Source organism: Pipistrellus kuhlii, unplaced genomic scaffold (genome assembly GCF_014108245.1).
Source record: "Pipistrellus kuhlii isolate mPipKuh1 unplaced genomic scaffold, mPipKuh1.p scaffold_m20_p_2, whole genome shotgun sequence".
NCBI lineage: Eukaryota > Metazoa > Chordata > Mammalia > Chiroptera > Vespertilionidae > Pipistrellus > Pipistrellus kuhlii.
Window position 1 is genome coordinate 50,076,545 of NW_023425515.1, and position 24,635 is coordinate 50,101,179.

At 52.4% G+C, this 24,635-nt stretch overlaps 1 protein-coding gene across 1 annotated transcript in view; it reads left to right on the forward strand.

Moving 5' to 3' along the window:
• MYLK (myosin light chain kinase) overlaps positions 1–24,635 on the forward strand; it is a 183,269-nt gene that overhangs the window by 78,451 nt on the left and 80,183 nt on the right. The window contains exons 11-14 of the mRNA XM_045583939.1: positions 2,121–2,273; positions 16,008–16,145; positions 19,184–19,381; positions 20,059–20,308. Coding sequence (XP_045439895.1) covers positions 2,121–2,273; positions 16,008–16,145; positions 19,184–19,381; positions 20,059–20,308 — 739 coding nt within the window. The remainder of the gene's footprint in view (positions 1–2,120; positions 2,274–16,007; positions 16,146–19,183; positions 19,382–20,058; positions 20,309–24,635) is intronic.

A 24,635-nucleotide genomic window follows, 5' to 3' on the forward strand; every position in this document is an offset into this window, starting at 1 on the left:
CCAGGGGGCAGCCTCCTTGTGGCTGGGACGGAGCATGGGCGTTAAGGACTAGTGATGGATCTGAGCGAGAGAGCTTCACTTCCATCTGGCTCTGCGTCCCAGCCAGAGGCGCAAGGACGTTATTCCTCTGTGAAGGGCCAGAGAGTATTGTCTCTGTCAAACCACTCAACTCTGCTGTCCTGGCACCAAAGCAGCCAGACCCAATATGCAAATGAACGAGTGTGGCTGTACATACCGCAATAAAGCAGTAAAGCTTTATTGATAGACACTGAAATGTGAATTTCATACAATTTTTACATCATGAAACAGTTTTCCTTTGATTTTTTTTCAATCCTTTAACATCTCTAAAAACTGTTGTTGGCTTTCAGGCTGTTCAAAAACAGGCTTCAAGTCAGTTTGTCCCATGAGTAGTGATTTGCTGACCTGTCTACACAGGACTGAAAAGTAATCTCACCTTCTTATTGCTGGTGAATCTTGGCATTTCCACACTCTGACCACTAGAGGGCAATTGTGCCCAAGTTGGATCCCCGTGGCCACCGACTCTGGGCTTACCCTTCCTGGAGCTGGGAGAGTTCTGTCTCCTGATCCCAGTGCCTCTTTTCTGGGGCCACCATCCCATCCCATCCGGTGGGGACCAGCTGAGTTGTGCCCCGTAAAAGGAGAGTTCTCACACATCTTGTCAGCGCATGTTCCACAGCAGAGGACCTTTGAGGGCAGTCATAGGATGCACTGGTATTCTCAAGGAAGAGAGGTTTTAGGGTGTGATTTACACACAAAAATAAAAACCAAGAGTGGTGGTCATCCCTCTCAGAGGCAGGAACCTGGCCCCTGCCTTTCCAGCCCCGATTCGGTGCAGAGCAGTTGGTCAGGCAGAGCCTCCTCCCTCAGGTCCTGTTTGTGCTTGGCCGCCCCTGGCAGACTGTCATGGAGACGTGAGTGTTGTTATGTGCAGGAGGAAACATTGCATTGCAGGGAGAACACTTCTCTCCATACTTCCTCCTTCCCCCACGGCTCACCCCCGACTTTATGAAGTGCAAACCGGGAGCCTGCGGCCTGACGAGGGAAGAAGCTGACATTTGCTTCCTAAATGGTGAATGGACACATTCCTGCTCTCAGGCCACAGTCCTCAGTGATGAGGTTTCTTCTTGCAACGAAAGCTCCCGTTCTGGAATGATAAGGTCCTAGGAACGTAGAGCATTAAGGGAACCTCTGAGTTCACGGCCTGCGTTTCTCTCCCCGCACAGTGTTTTATAGAGGGTCTCTCGGGCAGGTCTCCGGGAAGAAGGGGCCAGAGTTGTTGTCACATCCCCGTTTTCTTCTTGGTGAACCCTAAAATGCACCTTGTCACGTGGGAGAAATGCACCTAACTCAGCATCAGTTTGAGAGTTCTGGTAACTATCTGCCATGGGTTGTGGAATCGTTGATTCTGGAGATACTTCTAAAAGGAGTCTGGCGTGGTCTGCTCTGCCTGAGGCTGGGCTGTGGGCCAGATGACCCTGTGAGATTCCTTCCAGGCTCCTAAGTCTGTGAAGTCCAGGATGTGGACCGAGGGACTATTTATTACAGTATGTAGCCTTTTCTGATTTGCGTCTTTCACTTAGTACTGTGCATTTGAGATTCTTTCATTTCTTTTCATAGCTTGATAGGTGGTTTCTTTTTACTGCTGAATAATATTCCATTGTCTGGATGTACCGCAGTTTAGTTAGTTATCTAAAACAAAGTGAGCCATGAAGTATATTTTGGTTGCTTCCAAGCTTTGGCAATTATGGATAAAACTTTAATAAAAAACAAACAAACAAAAAACAAAAAAGAATGCACAGAACTATGCCCCTTTCCTTCCCACATCCTATATGCCTCTTCTCCCCCAGTCCTTCCAGCCTCTGTCTCGCTCCTCCACCCTCACAGTTACTCCTCTCCCCCCATCTCCCTAGCACCTGCCTCTTTCTCCACCCACAAGCCTCTGCCACCGGGAGAGAGGGGGGGAGGCTGATTCCTCCTTAGGTCTCAGTGTATCTGAGCAACCACGGAGAGCATGAGAGTCACAGAGCAGCCTGCTGAGGACAGGGCACAGCCCCGCCCCCGTGCCGCCTGGCCTGAGCCCCGCTGTGCTTCCTCCGCAGAGCAGCCCATCCAGTACGCGCACTCCACCTGCGAGGCTGGCGTGGCCGAGCTGCATGTCCAGGACGCCCTGCCGGAGGACCACGGCACCTACACCTGCCTGGCCGAGAACGCCCTGGGGCAGGTGTCCTGCAGTGCCCGGGTCACTGTCCATGGTAGGAGCCTCTGCAAACACACCTGTTTGGGAAAGGCCACCGCCCCTGAGAGCAGGCGGGCGGAGGAGATGGCCTCCAGGAGTCCACGTGACAAGGGTCTGCCATGGGGGCAAGGCTGAGGGGAGACGCAGCAGAAAAGGGCAGAGATTCCTTGTCTCGAGTAGCTCCTGATCTGGTAGGAAGGAAATCGCATGCTGAAAGATGATCTCAGAGGAGCACCCGATCCCCTGAGACCTAGGGCTCTCAAAAATGCTCCCTCACGTGCTGAGGCTTCCAAAGGTCTGCCCCTGCTCCTCCCACCACCCCAGGCTTGTTTTTACACACTTCACCAGCCTGGGGTGCGGTAATCCGATTATCCTAGTCATCCACTGATCCCGCCGAGGGCTTAGTCCCAGGAAGGGGCAGGGCCCGCACAGAACTCAAGTCAGAGCCATCTGGGCTGTGGTGTTGGTGGTGGTGACAGTGGCCGGGAAAGTGTCCTCAGGTCCAGGTGTCCAGGTAAGCCTGACTCCCCACTCTACCCTGGCCTGGGCTGGCTCCTTGGGGTGACTGGGGCGGGGTCTGGTGTCCAGGTAAGCCTGACTCTCCTCCCCCCGCCCCTGGCCTGAGCCGGCTCCTGGGGTGACTGGGGCCGGGGCCTGGAGCAGGGTGCTCTGGCCCTGCTTTCCCTGCAGACCAGCAGGAAGACTATGTCTTCCCACTCTGTCCCCCAGGGCCCAGGCCTCCCCGGGAGAACGTCCCTGTCCCCTGAGCAGCCACCTTCTGGGTTCCACTGAAAGGGGGAAGGTCATGTGGGTTATGTGTTAAGTACTTCCCCCTCACCTGTATTTTCCCATCCGGACCTCAGCAGCCCTGGGTGAGGGGCTCTCGTGTTTCACACGAGGGGTCCGGGGGGACAGGAGAAGTGAACATAACCTGCCCAAGAACACCCAGTGAGCGAGTCTAGCTGGCCTTCCAAACCCAGCTGCTCATGCTCCACGCCCGGCCCGTTTCTGAGCCGGCCCTCTCCAGAGTGTGTCCCTGGCCCAGGGCGGGAGGCTGGGCCCCTGGCTGGGCAGTGTCAGCCACGTAGGGGTAAAGGAGTCGGCACTGACCGAGGACGTGGCCAACGCTGGCTCCCTAGGGTGTCTGCCGAGAGGGGACATGCTCCCTGGCCTCACCATCTCTCTGAGGGGCCAAGGCATGGGGTCATCGCCGTGACCTGGTCCCTCTTCCTCCAGGAAGCCCTCTAGGCTCTGGTCGGAGCCTGGCTCTGGCCCCTGGGTGTTTGTCAGCCAGTGTTCTGGGTTCCACATTTATCCCGTGTTCTCACAGATCTCATTTCATGGCTCCTGGAGGGGCCTGGGAAAATTGTGTTCGTGACACTTCAGAGGAAACAAGAACAGATCTGAGCCTCATCTCCTTGGACCAGGGGAGCAGCTCTCTCCTTCCCACCCGGAGCTCTCCCTGGAGGTTTGCACGCCAACCCCAAAATCTAGTGGCATCCGAGAGCCAGGCTGGCGTCCAGTGGGTGTAGCATCTCAGCCTCTCCCTTAGTAGCTTCGGCTGTGGCCCTGCTAATCCAGGGCCTGTCCCTGTTGCCAGTGTGAAGACTGGATTAGAGAGACCCGGCTGAGCTGATGGCGTGGCTGCAGGTGGGGGACCCCAGGTGAAGGGTCAGGAGGTCTGGCAGCCATCCTTCCTGCCTCCTGGTTTGTGGGTGGAGTGGGGCCTGCGGGACGGCCCATCCACGTGTGTTTTAAAGCAGAAAGAGAGGGGCCGGTAAGGACTTCGAGAGGCCGTTTGGACCTGCTCTGAGAGCAGCCCTGCCTGAGGGAGAAGCCCCTCCCCGTGTGGGCTTACTGACCTGTGAAGGCCAGACAGAAGCTCAGATACCATAAATGGTGAAGGAGGCTGAGAGGCACAGCCGCACGCCAGGCCGGCCGCGCTGGGGCTGTCTGCACAGGGACCCGGCCCGCAGAGCCTGGCACAGGGACCCCTGGCCCCGTGCCCCCGGGGACTTGGGAAGCTCGAGTCCACATCCTGCACCGTCCTCACTCCACCAACTGGAGTTTTTCTTACTTTATTGGCAGCTCCTTTGGCTCCAGGTCCTGAGGGCCACTAAAGGGGATGGGAGATGGCTGCAGTGGAGGGCTTTGTCCCCTACGGTGCCTGCCCGCTGTCTCTCCTCTCCCTCTGCCCAGGCCTGGCCTGTCTGCTGCCCTCAGCGTGGCACAGAGCCACGGTTGGAGCACGGATGTGGCGCGAACTGCCTGGGTGTGAATCCGGCACCACCGCTCACCAGCCCTGCAACCTCCTGGCCTCACCTTCCTCTTCTGTGAAATGGGGACACTGGTAGTCACCCCGGGCCTGTGAAGGTTAGATGAATGAATACCCATAATGTTCCCAGGATGTGGGAACTGCTCAGTAAGTGTGTGCTGTTGTTCCACAGGGCTCCGGCCTTTAAACAAAATAGAAGTTTAAAATGCCAAGTCTAAGGAGCCGTCTTATCAAAAAATCAACTTTGCCTCAGTGTGCGGTTAATTATGTTTTGTAAAGGGAAGAGGAATTCCAAGGATGGTCTCAGGCACCCCATTCTAGGGGCTCTGGCCACAAGAGGGCGCCAATCAGCAATGCATCTCCCTCCAGGTCATCCGGGTTCCAGAGCCGAGCTGCTTCTGGGGGCGGCTCTGCTGGAGGCCAGAACTCAGCGGGAGAGGTCAGCAGATCCTTCGCTGAAGACCAGATGTGGGGACTCTTTCTCACCTCTTTAGCCTTTCGCTAAGGTTTTGCAATCATCCAGAGGTTGGCCCAGCACTCTGGCCTGGTTTCTGCAGCCACTTTTTCCTTTCTGTGCCTCCTCCTCTCTGTATCTCTTCCTCCACAAACTCAGCTAACTCCCTCTCTCACGTGTCACTTCCCCTGGGAGGCCCTCCCTGACCACCCCAGAATGGGTTCTCTGGCCAGCTGTCACCTCCCTTACCACCATTGTGCTTAAATACCAGCACGTCTTTACTGAGCATCTGTCCTGTGCCAGGTTTGTCCTGGGGAGACGGCACGGAACAGGGCAGACAATCTCCGCCTTCATGGTGCGGACGTGCTGATGGGGCGACGGGTAATACTCAACATCTGGTTGAATGAAACGCTGACAAGCACTATTAGAGAATGAGGACAGAGGAGGGTGGGGGTTCATTTCCAGCGAGGGGATGAAGGAAGTCTCTGAGCAGAGACGTCAGTGGACTGGAGAAAGAGCGCTCGGGGCGGGCCGTACAGCAAGTGCAGGGGCCCTGAGTCGGGAACCTGGTCAGCCTGCTCAGGAACAGCGAGACGGCCAGGGTGGCTGAGCAAAGTGGGTGGGTGGCTACATGGTAAGAGGATGAGTTCAGAGATAGAGGCAGGGCACATTATGTAGGGCACCCAGGGGTAAGGACAAAACATCCTGTTCTGACCAATTTTACTTGGTTGTCTGCAGACTGCAAGCTGCCTCCAGGCAGAGACCATGTTTCACTGCTGCAGGTGAAGCAGGGCTTGCCATGTGGATGTGTGTTCAGTGAATGAATGAAAGCACAAACTAAGGTGGAGAGTCTCCCCAGCAGTGGCAGTGTGTGTGTGTGTGTGTGTGTGAGAGAGAGAGAGAGAGAGAGGGGGGGGGGGTTAGTGGGGGTGGGCAGCAAGGTGGGGGAGGTCTTCTGTCCACCTTCTCACTTGTCTGGGGCTCAGTCAGTGCTCACCGGAGGTGCAGGAAATCCACAAACCAGCTCTCAAGTCGATCACCAAATGTCCTTTCCTTGCTCCCACTTAAGGAAAAAAAAAATCCTCAATAGTTAACCAAGCAATGAAAGCCGTCCCTCCTGACCCAGGACGGAGCCTAAAGGATGATTAATCCAAATTCCTGCGAGGTCCAGGAAGATCTGAACGAGAAAAAATTGTTCAGTGCATGTGGACTCTGTCATTGGCGGGGGCTTCCTTAGGCTGGAATCGTTTAATTTATCTCCTCGGGAGTATCTCTGTCGAGGCGAAAGTTCTTAAGTGACTGGATTTATTAACCTACTAATTGCACGCATTTTGACATAGTTTTGAGCCCAATGGTTTGTTTATTTAACTGGAGGTCTGGGCTTTTTAAAGACGCCTAAGGACATAGAAAAAATGGAACTTAATAGCCATATTTATTAGCGTATTTGTTTTGATGTGAGGTCCTAATGAAGACAAAGGCCCTGGGGAAGTCAGCCATGCGCAGTGAAGCCCAGGCCTTCAGATCCGGGCGGCCACTCCATGGGGCAGCTCTGAGCACTGGCAGCCTCTGTGACGGGAAGACCCTGGCTGCCACCTCCTCTCTCCTAACCATGCTCAGGTGCTTTGTGCACCATGTGATCTGTCCGGTGGGTGTCAGGGATGGACCCTGCCCACCACGAATTTAAAAACACTGAAAACTTTAAAAATAGGTATGTCAGCTAAAGAGAAAAAAAATTTTTTTAAATATATTTTATTGATTTTTACAGAGAGGGAAGAAGAGGGATAGAGAGTTAGAAACATCGATGAGAGAGAAACATCGACCAGCTGCCTCTTGTACACCCCCTACCGGGGATGTGCCCGCAGCCAAGGTACATGCCCTTGACAGGAATCGAACCCAGGACTCTTCAGTCCGCAGGCCAATGCTCTATCCACTGAGCCAAATTGGTTTCGGCGAGAAATTTATTGAAGGAAAAGGAAAGGTATTGGTTTAACTTGTCTTCCCCCCCCCCCCCCAATATATCTTTATTGATTTGAGAAAGGAAGGAAGAGGGAAAGAGAGTAAGAAACATCAACAATGAGAGAGAATCATTGATTGGCTACCTCCTGCCCAGCCCCACTGGGAATCGAACCCACAACCTAGGAGTCAAACTGTGACCTCCAGGTTCATAAGTTGGTGCTCCACTGCCGAACCACACCGTTCGAGCAACTTACTATTTTTTTAAGAACCTGAAAACATCTGCCCAAAAGTCTTTCAAATTCTAAGAAGGCAAGCAGTGAAATGTTAAATTATTTTAAGATCCATATTTTAGCTTTATATAGGTTGACAACAAACGTTTGGGCATGTTGTCAACCTATATATGTCCCAGAAGGACTTCCAAGTACATAGTTTACATCTGTGTCCATGTCTTAGAATTTGAGCCTGGTTTTACTGATCAGAGATTTATACTGTCTACTTAGACAGCACAGTGTGGGTTATATCTGCCCATTGCTTGCTCGGGGTCCTCGGTTGAGGATGCCATCCCGAATTACAGCGCCGTGTTCCTTCGGGCAGAATGCAATCCGTGCTGCGGCCTCGTGGGGAAGAGCGTGGTTTTCAGGCACTCATCAGGATGGAACGCTGGGTGGTTTGGATGCCGTGTCTTGGTGTTTAGAGCTTAATGATACTTTAAGGCGGTCAGAAGGCTGTGGTTGCAGTGGTCCCAGCTCCCCATCCAGCAACCCTATCATTACTGATCAGAGATCTTTTTTAGGATGTCCTTCGTCATTGTTTCCTTTCTGCTTTTCCTTGCACACTTCTCTTCTCATTTGCTTCTTCGGTTCTGGGGAAAGCAGTGGGGGATGGGCGGAGGGGGCCAAAGAGAGCCAGGCTAGGGGCTTCTGTGTGCCTCGGAGGCAGCTGTTCTGCTGATCCTCCGAGTGGGGTTATTTGGTCAGGACTTCTTTCAGAAGGGAAATCAGATCCCTCCCTGGGGATCTGCACTTTGCTCAGATGCCCCGCAGATGGGCAGGGGCCGGGCTCCACTTCAGCTGGGTGACGGTGACCTTCCTTTGATGAGTCCTCTGGAGCCAAAGTCAAGCAGTTCAGGGAAAGGAGGAGGCTGGTCTCCAGTGCTAGGCCAGGCTGGGTTTTGAGCACCAAATAAAGGAAGAAAGGAGGACTGTGTTTCCAGAGCTCCTTTCAGTTGGTGATTTACTGAATTTTCATAGGGTAACTGTTTGGAGTAAGTCAGATTTGCTGTTGAAATAGTATCTCGTATTCTAATGACTAAGTGAAATAGGTCCAGTTTGAAGCTTAAGGAAAATCCATAGGAGATCTGAGAAAAAGGTGATAATTTTCCCTTCCCCCTAACTTTCCAAGAGATCTGTGTGTCTTCCTGCCTGAGAAACATTGGGAAGAAGTGGGGGAGGGCCATTCCACGTCCGTGTTCATTTGGTGATCACCTCTGAATCCAGGTTGCTCTTAAGTTGCTGACAGGCAGGAGCTGGGACTCGGTGAATGGTTTTCACAGCAATAGGTGGAGGTCATTTGTGGGGGAGACTCCCGGGGGATGCTCCTGAGATGGTAGAGTATTTCCTACCAATATGCTGTCTGTTTTATGTATCTGTGTCATCTGTTTAAACTGTAACTTTAAATGTTACTGTAACTGTAACATTCCATAATTTTTTGTTTTAATCCCAAACAAGTTTTAAATGAGCTGGGAGGCTGCCATGGCCATTTTCAAGGAAAACTCCTCAGCTATTCATGTGGGAACATGCGCGTTTAATGCAGATTCAACCCCTAAGCCCGGGGCTTCAGAGAGAAGCCAGGTGGCTAGTAAAAGTTGACGGTGAAGACAACACTGCTAAGGGGAAATTCAGAATTGTTTTTCCTGCTAAAGCCATAGAAAGAAGAGAAAGGACTCGAAGGGGGGGGGGGGGGGGGGGGGGGGGGAGAGACAGGATAATTATCATAGTACACAGGGAGCCGCCGAGACCCCGCCAGGCCCTGGGACACAGGCTGGAAGGGCTTCATTTCAAGCCCCAGAGAAGTTAAAGGCCTTGTTCATGGCGCCAGGTGTGAGGAATGGGTTGGGTTGTACAGGTTACTGTGTAAGAATTCATGAGAAGGCTAAATTGTACCTGTTGTGTGGGTATTTCTCTCTTTCTCCAAACAAGAGCTTTTCAAAATAAAATATCGGGTTAATACCAATTCATGTGAGTTTTAAACTAAAATTACTTTTTTTTTTTTTTAAAGGAATGAGTTTAGGTTTTTTGTTTTTTTTTAATGTTTTTATTTATTTCAGAGAGAGGAAAGGCAAATAGAAAGAGATAGAAAGAGAGAGAATCATTGATCAGCTGCCTCCTGCACAACCCTATGGGGGATCAAGCTCACAACCTAGGCATATGCCCTGCCTGGGAATCGAACTGTGAGCTCCTGGTTCATAGGTTGGGGATCAACCATTGAGCCACAATGGCTGGGCTAAAGCTACTATTAGTTTTTTCTTAATGAGGAACATTGTTTTGACAGAAAAATCTAATCAATTAATAAGCTGGTTTGTTTAATTCCCATAACAATTACACTTTCCACTTTTGAAATAAGTCCACTTGGTGGATAAAGAAACCTGAAGCTCAGAGGTTAATCATGTCAGCTGCCTGACGACCCAGCTGAGCCGCGGCCCCAGGAGGCCTCCCCCTGCTCCAGCCCTGCGCCCTCTGCTTTGCTGCTACCGGACCCTGATGAACCGATACCTTTGCTTCACCAGAGCAAGAACTGAATGTTTCAGTTCATGTCCTAGGAACTGTCTTCAAGGACAGTTTCTGATGAGCAAAAATGTCCAGGGAGGAAGTCAGACAGTCAGTGAGAGTAGAAAGGAATGTCTTTTTCCCTCTCCTTCCTTTCCCTTCTGTCCTTCCCACATTGCCTCTCTCTTCTTCCCTTTCTTGTCTTCCCACTCTCTGTTCTTCCCTTTCTCCTACTGTTTCTCTTTCTCAAGTCCTGTGGACAGCTTTAATTTATATGGCATCATTTTCACTCATCAATAAACTACTCATGAGTATTCTTAATCTTAGTTCTTTTTATTTTTTGTTAATCCTCACTTGAGGCTGTTTTTTTTCTCCGTTTTTTTTTTGTTTGTTTGTTTGTTTGTTTGTTTGTGTTTTTTTTAGGGATAGTGAAGGGTGGGAGGATGAGAGACAGAGAGAAGCATTGATGTATCGATGTGAGAGAGACACATTAATGGGTGCCTCCCGCACATGCCCCTGACCAGTGCTACGGATCAAGCCTACAGTTGATGTACGTGCCCTTGACCGGAATAGAATCCAGGACCCTTCAGTCCGAGGGTCAAAGCTCGATCCACTGAGCCAATCCAGCTAGGGTTAATCTTAAATCCTCCTTACCCACTGGAGCACAGGCCTGATCCTTTCCCTGTCTCTCAGCACGGAACATGCCTCCAGTGTCTAGCCACTCAGGTAATGACAGAGCGTGTCAGTGAGGGAAGGGGGAAGCACTGGCCAGCTGACCAAGTACCAGAGCGATAGATCTGTTCACTACGCTTTACTCCTAGCCAGTAATCAAGCAGCTCGGCCCTCCTGGAATGCAGAGAGAAGGCCGGCCATCTCTGGCCTTGGTCTCAGCAGGGCAGCCGGAAGCACAGCTGTGGGAAAAACCTGGGGTATATTTAGTCTGGCCCCATCTGAGCTGGGCAGCAAGTCTGCCTCTGGGTCCCAGGGATGCTTCTCTTGCTATTTGTGTGCTATAGCCAGTGCCTGCCCCTCCACCCCCTGCCCTTCTACCTCTGCCTCAAACCAGGAGTGACAGGTGACCACTATCGAGCAACCCCAGATGGGCACACAGCTCTAGGGTCACCAGTGACTCTGGGCATGAGCATAATGACCCGAAGTTCCTTGTGGGATCTGGGTGGCTGGCCTGTGCTCTCAGGTTGGAGGAGGGAGAGCGCTCAGACCAGAACCTGCTGGCCAGGTCAGCACTGGGATCTGAGTCCCTTTCATTGCGAACGGGGGCACAATCTCCCCCACTTCAGAAGAGGTTAAGGAGGGCACTCAACAGAATCATGAACATCCTTCAGCATCATGAAGTGCTGAACGTTGTAAGGAATTGTTACAGTGTTATCTCAGTGACCGCTGTCAGCACCCTTTCAGACTCTGCCTCATTCAACGTAAATGGGGACTTCTCTCCTAGTGATTGTCAGTTTGAGTTTGCCCAACTAAGACGGGTTATAAAAGGCACAAAGCATTTAATTTTATCCTTATTCCCTTCCCAATAGTTGTTCTAGCAGTTTTATATGTATTTCTTTGAATCATCTAAAACCCGGCAGGCCAAAACCAGTTTGGCTCAGTGGATAGAGCGTCCGCCTGCGGACTGAAAGGTCCCAAGGTTCGATTCCAGTCGGGGGCATGTACCTTGGTTGCAGGCACATCCCCAGTAGGGGGTTCGCAGGAGGCGGCTGGTCGATGTTTCTGTCCCATTGATGTTCCTAACTCTCTATCCCTCTCTCTTCCTCTCTGTAAAAAATCAATAAGATATATTTTAAAATAAAAAAATAAATAAAAACCCGGCAGTATTGATCATGCATGAAACAGATGATGTGTACAGTCCACTTATCACCATAGTATTATCATTAATAACGAATGATAACTATCACCAGCAATCTAGAGGAGAGGACGCAGAGGCGTGGGCTGGGAACCCCTTGGCCCAGAGCTGAGTTCAGAGCTTGTGTCCACCTGCGTCCACACGGGAGTGAGCAAAAGCTGGTGCATGGTCTGTGGCACAGCGGAGCCAGAATCACCTGGTTGGCTTTGGAATTAGATGTCTTGTCCCCTGGCTTGGCCCTGCTCTGCTTTAGCGCTTCTCCCTCGAGGAGGGTCTAGGATTCGGGTCTGCAGGAAACGCGCTTGTCCTCGTGGGGGTTCACCTTGGGAGGGAGAAGACTGCCTCCCCGGGAGGACAGGCCCCCAGAACCCCTGGGCCTCGCTGTCGGGAGGCCTGGGTGTGAGCTCTAGGACTGCCTTGAACAGTAAGGTGACCAGACGTCCCAAAAGCGGGACGTCTGGTCACCTTATTGAACAGGCTCCGTGACCTCACGAAGCACATATTGGCCGCTCGGTCAGTGGAGCGCGTGGTGGGGTTCTGCTAGGAGTCCAGATTCTGTCAGGGCTGCTTTTCGGACCACCTAAAGGGAGCTGCCTGCCCTCCGCCGTGGCCCCCGAGTCCAGTGCAGATGTGTTCGTAGGGAGGTGAGTTGGTTTTCTCAGCCCGGGGGGACTTGGAAGCGGTTGGGTGCTGGGGGTGACTAAGCCACGCACTAGCCTAGATTCAGAGTCTCTCCAGGCCCACTTGACCCCCACCTGCAGGTCCGAGAGCAGGTTCCTTTCGCACTTTTACTCCCAGTCACGTCCCTCCTTCCTCCGTCCTTGCTGGGGGGCCTTGGAGAAGAAGAGCAGGGTCAGAGGGCAGGGGTGACCCTGGAGCTCAGAGCCTGTCCCAGGGCCGGTTCCCGCAAGTCCAGTCACTCTCCACCCCTCTCCTGGAGGGAGCGCAGGGAGGGCCTGTTCTCGGGATATTTCAGACCAGCCTTTATATTCCTACGCACCATTTGCCTCAGGTTGCACCAAAGTGAGTCTAGGACTTGGGTGAGGGCCCAGCCTCTGTTTGTTCTGCTGCTGATAAGCCCACTGAGCCCAAGTGGTGAGGAGGGGGTCCGCTCTGGCCAGCCTCACACAGGGGCTGTCATGGATGGGGAGTAGCCATGCAAAGCACTTTCACGTTTTCCCTGAAACTCCCCATGTCCTGGGATGATGCCTTTGCTGCCCCATTACTACCCTTGAATGCAAAGGAGGACATCGAGCTTTAGAGAGAGGTGGTGAAAAGGAAATGATGAACAACATAGAATGATGAACAAGAACAGACCCAGAGATAAGGAGCCATGGGTCAGACTGTTGGACCTCAGAGGGAGGGTGGAGATAAAAGGGAGAGAGCAACCAAAGGACTTGTGTGCACACATATGAGCCTAACCAGTGGTCAAGGACAACAAGGGGGTGGGGGCATGTGTGGGGGTGGAGGTGGGGGATTGGAATGGGGGTTGAGGACAAATATGTGATACCTTAATCAATAAAGAAATTAATAAAAATAAAGAAGCAGTGATTTTGCCTGAGGTCATGACGCAGCCTCAGATCCTAGATTTCCTGGGGCTTCCAGTGAGCTGCCCCGTGGTGATTTGGGGAGGGGTTGGGGGCACCTCTCAGGAGAAAGAGGCACAGATACGCTTCTCGTTCCCATTGGCTGAGACTCATAGGCTATCAAAGCCCAGGTCAGGCCACTGGGCAGTGGGAAGGGAAGACCCCAGAGAGGATTGGGCGGGGGATAGGGGGGTGGGGGGAGTGGCAGTGGGGGTTACTGAGGAACAAGGCTGCATCTGCCTGGAGCTCCGTGGGGCTGGGACTCTGGCAGAGAGCAGAGAGGCGGGAACGGGGAGGGCTCTGGACAGGCGAAAACATGTTGTCCTCAAGCCTTTCAGTCTGTGCAGGACAGGAAATTCCTCAACTCTCTCGAGGCAGCCCGCTTTCCTGGCCACTGCCGCCGAGTCCGAGCAGCGGGGTCTCTGCACCTCCAGTGCTGGGCCCCAGCCCTCCAGGGTCCCCTGCCTGCGGCCTGGCTGCCCCTCGGTCAAAGGCAGCAATGCAGCGGGCTGGCGCAAGGAGCAGGGGCCTGAGAGCCTGTGCTCTGGTCATGGGCTGCAGGGTTTCCCTGCCTTGGCCGCCCTGCACTTCAGCTCCATGCCCTTCACAGGGCACCTGACAGGGATTTTCCTCCAGTCTCCTAGGCCTCCCACCCTCACTCCCAGAGTTGGGGCTGGGAGAGCCCTGCAATGGGCTGTATTTGTTTTCAGGGCCAACAGTTAAAAGCTCAGTGGTCTTTCCCCGGTATGTGAAGCAGCCCGGACGTGTATCCCACAGCTGCCGGCTTCCTGGAGAAGGCCTGGAATCGGGGATCCTGGTATTGGCCCCAAAGGAGCCAACGTAACAGTGTGACCTTTCCCCTAAGCTTAGCGTCTGAGTTAGAGGTCTCATAGCCCTCTCTGCCCCTACCCCGCCCTACTGAAAGGCAAACATAAAAAAACTAACAAAAAGAATTGTGGACAGTCACGGCAGGCAGGACGGAGGCCAAGATCAGAGACCGGCAGCGTGAGCTCACTGTGCACCAGCTGTCCTGGGTGGGAGGTAGACTCCAGTGCAGCCCCTTTGCTGCACTCGCCCCTTCAGCTCCCATGAGGCAGGTCAAAGCCCAGGTGGGCAGGGTTCTGAGAAGAATGGAAAACCTATCTGTGAATCCTTCTCCCCAGAAAGCTGAATGGGGGTGAGTGGCCAGCCCTGAACCAGAGTTGTTCTAGTTTATGTCTTTGACTAGCTGATGTGTGTTCTCTCTCTCTCTCTCTCTCTCTCTCTCTCTCTCTCTCTCTCTCTGTCTGTCTCTCTCTCTCATACACACATTTATGCTATTTAATTTGAAACCTTCACCTATAAAACCTTCACCACAATTTTAAGAAATGACTTCTCCATCACCCCCAAATGCTTCTTCATGCCCCTTTATAGTCCATCCCCCCAACCATTTTTTGTCACTGTATTTTACACTTCCTAGAATTTTATATAAGTGGAATCATCCAGTATGTGCTCTTTCTTTGTCTGGTTCCCTTTACGCAATGTAATTTTTGTGAGATCTGTCCCCTTTGTAGTGCTAGTGTCTATCATGAATCCATTCCTTTTTGCTGAGTAGTATTCCGTTGTATGGCTAAATCACCATTTGTCCATTCGTTCTTTGTCGATATGTTGTCTTCAGTTTAGGCATTAACAATAAAGCTGCTATGGATGTTTGTGGACAAGTCTTTGAATAAATATCTGCTCCCACTTCTCTTGTATAAGTAACCAAGAGTAGAATCACCGGATCATCTTGTAAATGTGTGTTTACCTCCTTAAGAAACTGTCAAACTGCTTTCAAAAGAGCGTGTGTTCCGTATTACACCCCCACAGCATTCTGTGACATCCCTGTTGCTCCACACCCCACCACAGCAGAGCTGAGTGATCTGTCTTTTCAGTTTTAGTCATTCCAATGCATGTTACGACTTTGGCTTTCGTGGATGCTTAACATCTCATGACAGGGCAACGGAGCATCATGCAGTCACAAAAAACAAGGAGGAAGCTCTTCAGTTCTATCTTACAAGAGATCTCACGATACATTGCTAAGTGAAAAAGCAAGATGCCAGTCATTGTGTGTACTGCGCTACCATTTTTTAAATAGGAGAAACTAAACTAACAGATTGTGGCTTTTGCTTGTGTGTGTTCTGCACACAGATCCCCTCTGGTAAGATGAGCAAGAAACTGAAAACTGGTTGCCTCTGGGGAGAGACAGACACTAGATGGCTGGAGGACGGGATGGAAGGGAGACGAGCATGTACCCTTTGGTACCTTTTGTGCCACATGAGGGTGTCCTGTGTTTAAAAAAGTAAATAAAAGATGCCAAGTATTGAGCCCCTCTCACCCCCGTGCTGTTCTCCTGAGGCAGTGGTCGGCAAACTCATTAGTCAACAGAGCCAGATATCAACAGTACAGGATTGAAATTTCTTTTGAGAGCCGAAAACTGGCTTCTGCGCGTGGGCCACAAAGTTTCAATTGCACTGTACATGCGTGCCTGCACGTGGTATTTTGTGGAAAAGCCACACTCAAGGGGCCAAAGAGCCGCATGTGGCTCACGAGCCGCAGTTTGCCGACCACTGTCCTGAGGAACCAGAACCTGGATTGGCCCAGCCCTGCAGGGCCTTGTTCTCTCCCTGCTGCCTGGCAAGAGCACTGCCACGTCAGGCAGAGAAGCAGGCACGCCTAGTTCCCAGCGACGTCCAGGGCCTCCCACACCCCTCTCCCCACGATCAATTTCTAGGGGAGCCTGGCAGTCCTGTGCCATGGGGTCACTTAGTCCGTGTTTGTCAAGTGAATGAACGAATATTGATCCCACGTCTGTTGTCTGCCACACAGAAAAGAAGAGTAACGGGAAGAGTGAGTACCTTCTGCCCACGGCCCCCAGCAAGCCCGCTGCGCCCCGTTTCCTGCAAGGCCTGTCTGACCTCAAGGTCATGGATGGAAGCCAGGTCACCATGACAGTCCAGGTGTCAGGTCTGTCGCTGCATCTATTTCCTTAGGGGGAGGGGGCGGGAAGGGGAGGGCCTTGTTCCCTGAGGTCTCCTCAGGTTATTGGTCTACCAGGAAGCAGGCATGGGACCATCAGACTGTGGGCCAATGACTCAGAGCCTCTGGGTCCCTCTTTTCTCTCTCTGGGCAGGGTTCTCCTGGTTGGAAGTTACATGGTCCAGGGGAAGACATGGCCATGGCTGGAGGGTGAGGGGTTGATGTGAAAACCCAGTGTAGCTGGGCGGTTTTGAACGCTGGTGCTAAACCAGATGATGTGAGGACTACCCGACCATTGGAAGGAAGTTGCTCTATTCAAATTTTAGGTGAGAAGGAGGGGCAGAGATTCTTCTAAACGCGGGGCTGGTGGTTAGCCCCGTGTGAGCTGTCACGGCCCTTGCTGGAGGCAGCGGGAGGAGCCTGGGAGCCAGGTCCCCCTTCACAGGATAGACGGTGCTGGCCACTGCCCCGTTCCGTGACACCCTGGAGGTCACCCTCCTGGGTTTTTATTTACTTTTCCATCGTAACACACATGATTGCCGGGAAAATGGGAAGTATATTTTTATAAAAGGGTTTTATTTGGGTGTGTTATCCCTTTTTATTACAGTTTCCATTCAGTATTAGTTTGCATTGGTTCCAGGTGTGCAGCACATTGGTCACACAATTGTACCCCTCACCCGGGCCTCCCCCCAGTATTTCCAGTGCCCGCCTGGCAACATACAGTTATTACAATACTAGAGGCCTGTGAAATTCATGCACGGGAGGGGTATGTCCCTCAGCCTAGCCTGAACCCTCTCCAATCTGGGATCCCTCTCACAATCCAGGACTGCTGGCTCCCAACTGCTCGCTTGTCTGCCTTCCTGATTGCCCCTAACTGCTTCTGCCTGCCAGTCTAATCACCCCCTAACCTCTCTCCCGCCAGCCTGATTGATGCCTAACTGCTCCCCTGCCAGCCTATTTGCCCCTAACTGCCCTCTCCTGCAGGCCTGGTCACCCCTAACTGCCCTCCCCTGCAGGCTTGATTGCCCCCAACTGTCCTCCCTTGCAGGCCTGGTCCCTCCCAACTGCCCTCTCCTGCTGGCCATCTTGTGGTGGCCATCTTGTGTCCACATGGAGGCAGCCATCTTTGACCACATGGGGCAGCAAACTTGTGTGTTGGAGTGATGGTCAATCTGCATATAACTCTTTTATTAGATAGGATAGAGGCCTGGTACATGGGTGGGGGCCAGCTGGTTTGCCCCGAAGGGTGTCCTGAATCATGGTGGGGGATCTTTTGGAGCATAGGGTGGCCTGGGCTAGGGAACTGTGGTGGTTTACCACATTCCCCAGTGACCCAAGCGGAGGACCTGGAATCTGGGATTTATTTATCTTCTATAATTGAAACTTTGTAGCCTTGAGTGGAGGCCTAGGCTGGCTCCCTTCATTACCAGGGAAACCCAAGCCTCTTGCTCGCTCCATGGCTGCAGCCATCTTAGTTGGATTAATTTGCATACTCACTCCTGATTGGCGAGTGGGTATGGCTTGTGGATGTAGAGGAGGTATGGTCAATTTGTATATTACTCTTTTATTAGGTAGGGTTACAGACCATATTCCCACTGCTGTTCTTTATACCCAGGCTGTGCTCACCATGACTGTTTTGTAATTGCCTATTTGTACTTCTTAATCTCTTCACCTTTTTCACCCAGTCCCCCAACCCGCCTCCCCTCTGGCAACCACCAGTCTGTTCTCTGTGTCTCTGAGTCTGCTTCTATTTTGTTTCTTTATTTTGTTCTTTAGATTCTCCGTATAAGTGAAATCATGTGGTGTTTGCTTTCCTCTGTCTGACTTACTTCACTTAGCCCTCCTGGGTTTTTAGTTCCTCTTGAGCTGCGGAAGCAATGAAGATGGCCTCCTGCTCCTGCTGGGTCAGTCCCGGGGGAAGGCTGGGTCCCCTCCCCTGTCTGCACTCCTCTGACAGGAATCTGAGGCGCTGTGCACCCGGCCTCCAGACACGTGCTAGCCAACCCATCGGGGACAGATGTGGTCCCCTCTCTCCGTTCTCCTGACACCACCCGGCCTGCCTCCCAGCCTGCCTCGGCCTTGCTCCTCCTCAGGAGAGCAGAGCGGCTCAGCTCTTATCCTAGAGGAAACCAGCACAGACGGCCATTGTTTTCTGCCTCAACAAATTGCTGGAAAGACAGACTAGTAAAGTCTGAAAGCGCTGTCCTTCATGGGCCTGTTGAGAAATCCCGTGTGAGCCAGGGCCCATCCTCCCCTCAGACAGCATGTGTACGGTAACAGCACGATGCCACAGAGCTTCCCTTCCGATGAGGACGGCGAGGGAGTGACCATACAGTCACGCCAGCTGCGCAGTGCGGGTCAGCGCAGACGGAAACACGGCCCCTCAGACCCAGCGACCCACTTGCCTCTCAGGCAGTTTGAATTCTAGTTTTATTTAATTAATTTATTTTTTAACTTTTTAAAAAAATATATTTTATTTATTTTTTTACAGAGAGGAAGGAAGAGGGATAGAAAGCTAGAAACATCGATGAGAGAGAAACATCGACCAGCTGCCTCCTGCACGCCCCCCACTGGGGATGTGCCCGCAACCAATGTACATGCCCTTGACCGGAATCGAACCCGGGACCTTCCAGTCCTCAGACCGACGCTCCATACACTGAGCCATACCGGTTTCAGCTTGAATTCTAGTTTTAAAAACCATTTTTCCCGGGTTCCCTTTTTCATCTTTGAAATCATATTTTTTTTCCTACTTTCCCAAGTCTGTTGTGAAATACTTACGAACATGCATGGCACACTTCCCGTGCCACACGCTGTGCCAGCTGCTGTGTCCGGGGGCTGGGAGGAAGCTGCATGCACTCAGTTCATCCTCCGAGAAACCTGGGAGGTAGATGCGTTAGAAGGTTTCTGGGCAGGAAACTGGGCGTGGTTTAGTGAAGTACTTAGCATCCGCCCAGCACTGTGTGCAGAGTTGCCAGGTGGCTTAGGAAAGCATCTGCTGACCAGGCCCCCACCTTCCTCCCGTTCAGGGAACCCGCCCCCTGAGGTCATCTGGCTTCACAACGGGAACGAGATCCAGGAGTCGGAGGACTTCCACTTCGAACAGAGGGGCACCCGGCACAGCCTGTGCATCCAGGAGGTGTTCCCCGAGGACACGGGCACTTACACCTGCGAGGCCTGGAACAGCAGCGGGGAGGTCCGCACCCAGGCTGTGCTCACCGTGCAAGGTGAGGCGGACCAGGTGCCGGGCAGGGGCGGAGGGGTGCTGCCGAGGTCTCTCCAAAAGCCACCTGGAGGCGAGGAAGCCACGTGAGCCTACTTTGTTCCCATCGTGGGCCCCGTGCTGCCTCGGTCCCTTCCCAGCCCAGGGACCAGCTCCTCACCCTACATCTCAGGTCTGGCTGAGGAGGGCCGCTCTTCCTTGCCTCTTGAATCCCTGCCCGCTCTGTGTTTCTGGTGACAGCCGCTAGGAGGGAAATCTCATACATAATACATGTAACAAGTTGGCAGTGATGGCTTTTGACGTGAGTTACGGGCTTATTGGGGTCCTCGTGCGTAGAGAGCCTCCATGGGAGAGGAGAGACAAGTTCATAAGCAAGTACAGATCTTCCTCATCACATCGAACGTGGGTCATCGGTGCCCAGCCCGGTGCCCTGCACATCCTGTGCTACCACCCCTCGCTTGGGATAAACAGTTCATGTTACTATTATCCTCTGAGAATATAACCAATGCAGATTGGCCATAAGCAGAATATGCTGTATCTGTATGTCCAATAAAAGTGATTTCTGGACAAGCCGTTATTTGGGTAACATGTTGTCTTCCTACCTTCACCCCCGTGAGGAGCTGAGTGGACGCTCTCTGCCGAAAGCCTCCCTCTCTAACTCAACGCTTTGCCAACTTCCAGAGCCCCAGGACGGCACCCAGCCCTGGTTCATCAGCAAGCCTCGCTCGGTGACAGCCTCCCTGGGCCAGAGCGTCCTCATCTCCTGTGCCATCGCCGGCGACCCCTTCCCCACCGTGCACTGGCTCCGCGACGGCAAGGCCCTCTCCCAGGACACCGGCCACTTCGAGGTGCTGCAGAACGAGGACGTGTTCACCCTGGTCCTGAAGAACGTGCAGCCCCGGCACGCCGGCCAGTATGAGATCCTGCTCAGGTGAGTCCGCATGTTCCGCCCCCAAGTTCCTGCAAACCCTCCATGCTCCCGCCCGCCCGCTCAGGGCTGGGAAGCCAGAGGAAGCACACAGCAGTGTGGGGCTGGGCTTCACGGAGAAGGAAGTGCAGACTTGGTGCCGCTGACAAGCTTTCATTTCTTCCACTTCAGTACAGCAGGCGCCCATGGACAACCGTCCCTGCTGGGCTGTGTTCCCCCCAGTCCTCTGTCCCCCTACGTCCTGGCTTCTGTTCCCCATTACTTGGTGTATGGAGAACATGAAGGAGGGAAGAATGGATTAAAACTGGAAAAGCAGGAGGTAGAGGGAGTATATCAGTTATCTCTTGTTGTGTAACAAATTGCCCCAACACTTAGCATCTTTTTAAAAAGATTAAAAAAAATAAAATTGGTGTTTAGGGATCAAGGAAGGGAGAGGGAGAGTGATCCAAGAGAGAATGAGCTGGAGTTTGCAGTGTCTTTTATGGCCCACCCTCAGGAGTCTCACACCGCTACTTCTGCCACATTTTATATTGGTGAGAAGTGAGTCGCTCAGTACAGATCACACTCAAGGGGAGGAGAATAAATTCCACCTTTGGGGAGAGGAGTATCAAAGAAGTCATAGGCATTTTCAAACCACTGCAGGGACTCTCCCCATTCCTTTATTCTCTCTTTCAAGGTCTTCCTAGGTTGCACAGGAAGGTAAGCTCCATGTGGGCACACTGCCATGTTCCCGGTGCCTAGACCATGTCTGACCCATAGTCAGCATGTGGAAACTGCCGTATTTTTCGGACCATAAGACGCACCGGACCATAAGACGCACCAGTTTTTAGAGAAGGGAAATGAAGAAAAAAAGATTCTGAAACAAATAGTGTCCTAAAATATTTTATGTGCATTAAAACCCAACATCACAGTCATAAACACATGTAATCAACCCTGTAAAGTAAACAGCAGCATTTAGAACCATTTTAGAGCCGGGCAAGCACACAGAGACCACACAGAGCCGGGCAAGTAAAAAAACTTTTTTTTAAAGTATATGTGTAGGCTATATTTGGACCATAAGACGCAGGGACTTTTACCCCCCACTTCTGGGGGGGAAAAAGTGTGTCTTATGGTCCGAAAAATACGGTACCTGGTAAATGAATGTGATCCAGAAATGTCCTTCTATTTTTTTAATGCTCTAACTCGTAACGTGCTATGACAACCCTGGGTGGACGGAGACAGAAAGCCAGCTCCTTGGGTCAGTGTGAGCGCTGCAGGAGAGCGCGTGTCTGCACCTTGACTCTGTAAATAGGAGGTGCTGCCACACCCCGGGGATGCTTAGACCTGCCTGGCTCAGGGGCTCAGCCACTTGGTCAGAGGGCTTGATCTCCTGGATAAATCGTTTCCCTGTACTGAGCTCATCCTGTTTAAGGCTCTGAGCGACAGACAGGCTCCGTAGCCGCACGCCACGGCTACTGCCAGGATGGAGCACTGTCACTATAATCATTGCAGCACCTGGGATGTGCTCTGGAGTCCTTTCTGCTCATGCGCTTTCTACCTGTGTCCATTGGCTTTTGCTGCCTAACAAGCCATCTGAATACTGAGGGGCTTTGAAAAGTAGCCATTCTTAAGTCTTGGCAGTCTGTGGATCTGTTAGGAAGTTCTGCTGAGCTGGGTAGGTCTCAACAAATCTCAGCCGAGCTAATGACACATCCGTGGACAGCCGGTAAGATGGTCGTGGGCTGGCCAGTCACCCTGCTAGCGTATGCCCAGAACCCACCAACAGCCTTTGCCTGTGCCTGAACCAGTTACTCCAAGGAAGGCAAATCTGCATCCAAAATAGGAAGAAGACACACTCTTCCTCTCTCTCCTAGGTCAATACAAATCATGGAAACTTTATATGTGAGAACAGAGCTTATCTGTATGGAAGGAGTAGTGCTTTGAGGCACTTATTCGTGTCAATCAAACCAGGCATCCTAAAAGAGATGAGTTTTGGTGGCCTTTTGAGGAAAACAGTCTGAGGCTTAGCAACTAAAGGCCTGACTGCTGAGGGCCTGTTGGATCGGCTGAGCAAGAAAGGGCAAGAAGACAAGGCAGGGCGACAAGGCAGGGCAGTGGGAAACCAGCCAGGCCAGCGCGGAGAGCTGCACTGGGAGGTCGGCAGGCAGACTGTCTGGGCCCAGCTGGGGACAGTCATAAAACTCAGACTGTCCCAGTTGGAAGGGACTTCAGAAGTTAGCTAGCCGCCTCCTCATTTAATAATGGGGGAACCTGAGGTCTCAGGGTCACGGACTTGCTCATGGCCACCCAAAGGCCAGTACGGAGCCCAGATTAGAACCCTGATCTCTGCCTCGGAATCAGATGCTCTTTTGTTCCCGGTTTCTTCCAAGTGCACTGGGGACTTCGGGAACCTGGGAAATCGCACTGGAGTCGCCACCCCCGTGGCCGTTGCCCCCTTTCCCTCCCCAAAGTCCAGTCTTTTCGTTCCTTGGGGAGGTTGGTGCCCTGGCCTTGGCTCCATCCCTGGCTAAGAAGGAGCGAGTCAGTGGAAAGTTCTCCTGGGGAATGTGTGCCAGGCCTGCCAGGGCCTCACTCCCCCCTCGCTTTTCTCATCCTGACAGAAATCAGACCTCAACCCAGGGCAGAATGCCTTTCAAGGAGGAACTGGATGGCTGGGAGGAAGAGGGGGTAGGAGGGCTGGGATGGGGGTATATATGGTGAGTGGTTTCTAGCCCCCCTTCCCTTCCCTAGCTTTTCTCTCTTGAGTGAAAAGGGGAAATGTCAAAAAGTTAGTTCCAAATTCCAGCTGAACTATTTAAAAGATTTTTGCTTCCTAACAAACCAAGCCTTTAAACTAATTTTGCCTATAAAAACCCATTCTGGAGGTGGGCGATTTAGAGTGGGACAGGCCCCAAGGCGTTGTAGCAAGGAGAGAACTTCTTATTTGGGGGTGGGGAGGTGGGAGCAAAAGGAGCTCTCCCCTTGCGGGGTGATAGGCCCATATCCTCCCCCTGGGCTGGGCACCGGAGAGAGGACTCATCCTTGGCCCCTGCACATACGTCTAACTGAGTATATGATGATACCAAAGATGGCCCCAAGGCCTGTTCCAGCTGTGAGATGATCTGGTGTGTGTACCAGGCAACAGGCCTCTCTGGTCTTTGCAGGTTTTCAATGAACCACGATTTGCCTTCAAGGCCCTACAGAGATTTAAGTTGATAGCTGCAGAAATAGTGACCCTCAGGCATCTCTAGGAATGATTCACTTGATGGGCCAGCCTTAAGAATCCCAAGTTGTACACCCCCTACCGGCCCCCCAGACTTCCCTGGGGGCTCAGAGTGAGGCCTGGGAATGGGTTGAGCCTCAGGCTGCCTGTGCTCCCCTCCCTGAGGGCAGGGATTGGAAACAACAGAAGCCCTTACCTGTGTCCCCTGACAGAGCTTACTCCAGTGCATTTAAAGCTTCTGAGGAGCTTGGCTGAGGAAGAGCAGGGCCATCTGGTCAGTGTCTGCTCCTGGTTTTTGCATCTGGCCTGCGTTCTGCTTGTGACAAGAGCAAACTCGGTTAAGGAGATGTTGAAAAGGGCTTCCAGGAAACATGGGCCTTGGGCATCCCGTCCTCCTGCTTCCCACCAACTCAGGGCGCCAACCCTGTGCCTGAAAGAAAAGTGGGAAAAGAATGGCCTAATTCTGGCCAGCAGCCTGGCAGGAGCTGGGCCTCCCCGAAAATGATTACTCCTCAGGTTGACCCAAGTTCTGTAGCTTCTGTGTTGAGTGTTCAAGGCGCTGTGAGGGCCTCTGAACCTTCCCAGGGCCTGGCACCAGGGATGCACCGGGTTGTTCTTTGTTGAGCAAAGAAGCACCCTGGGCTGTCGAACTCTCCAGACATGAGGCTTCCTGAACCTTGAGTCTGTGCCCTCTAGAGCCTGAACCTTGAGGAAGGTGGCCCAGAGGGGACTCAACAGATAAGAGGAGGGAGGGGGCAGCAAAGATCAACCTCTCCTTCCAAATGGATTCTAGTACCGAGGAGTGAGCAGCAACCCCTAGCAGCCCCGAGAGTCCTCTGCCATACCATGGGCTGCCCCTGTCTGACCCATAGTCGACCCGCCCTGGGGAGGGAAAGAGGGCAGAAGGTACCCACATCCATCAGCAGAGCTCCGTGAACTTGTGTTCAGATGTCTGTTCATGTGGGGTGACTGATGCGTGGGCACATGTTTCCAAACACAGACCTGCAGGTGCAGATGCCCACCAGGCCGATGCCACATACATGCAAACCTATGTGTGTGGCTAACCTACACATATGCACATAGACGCACACATATCCCGGAATAGATTTGTACTGATGAGCACTGTAG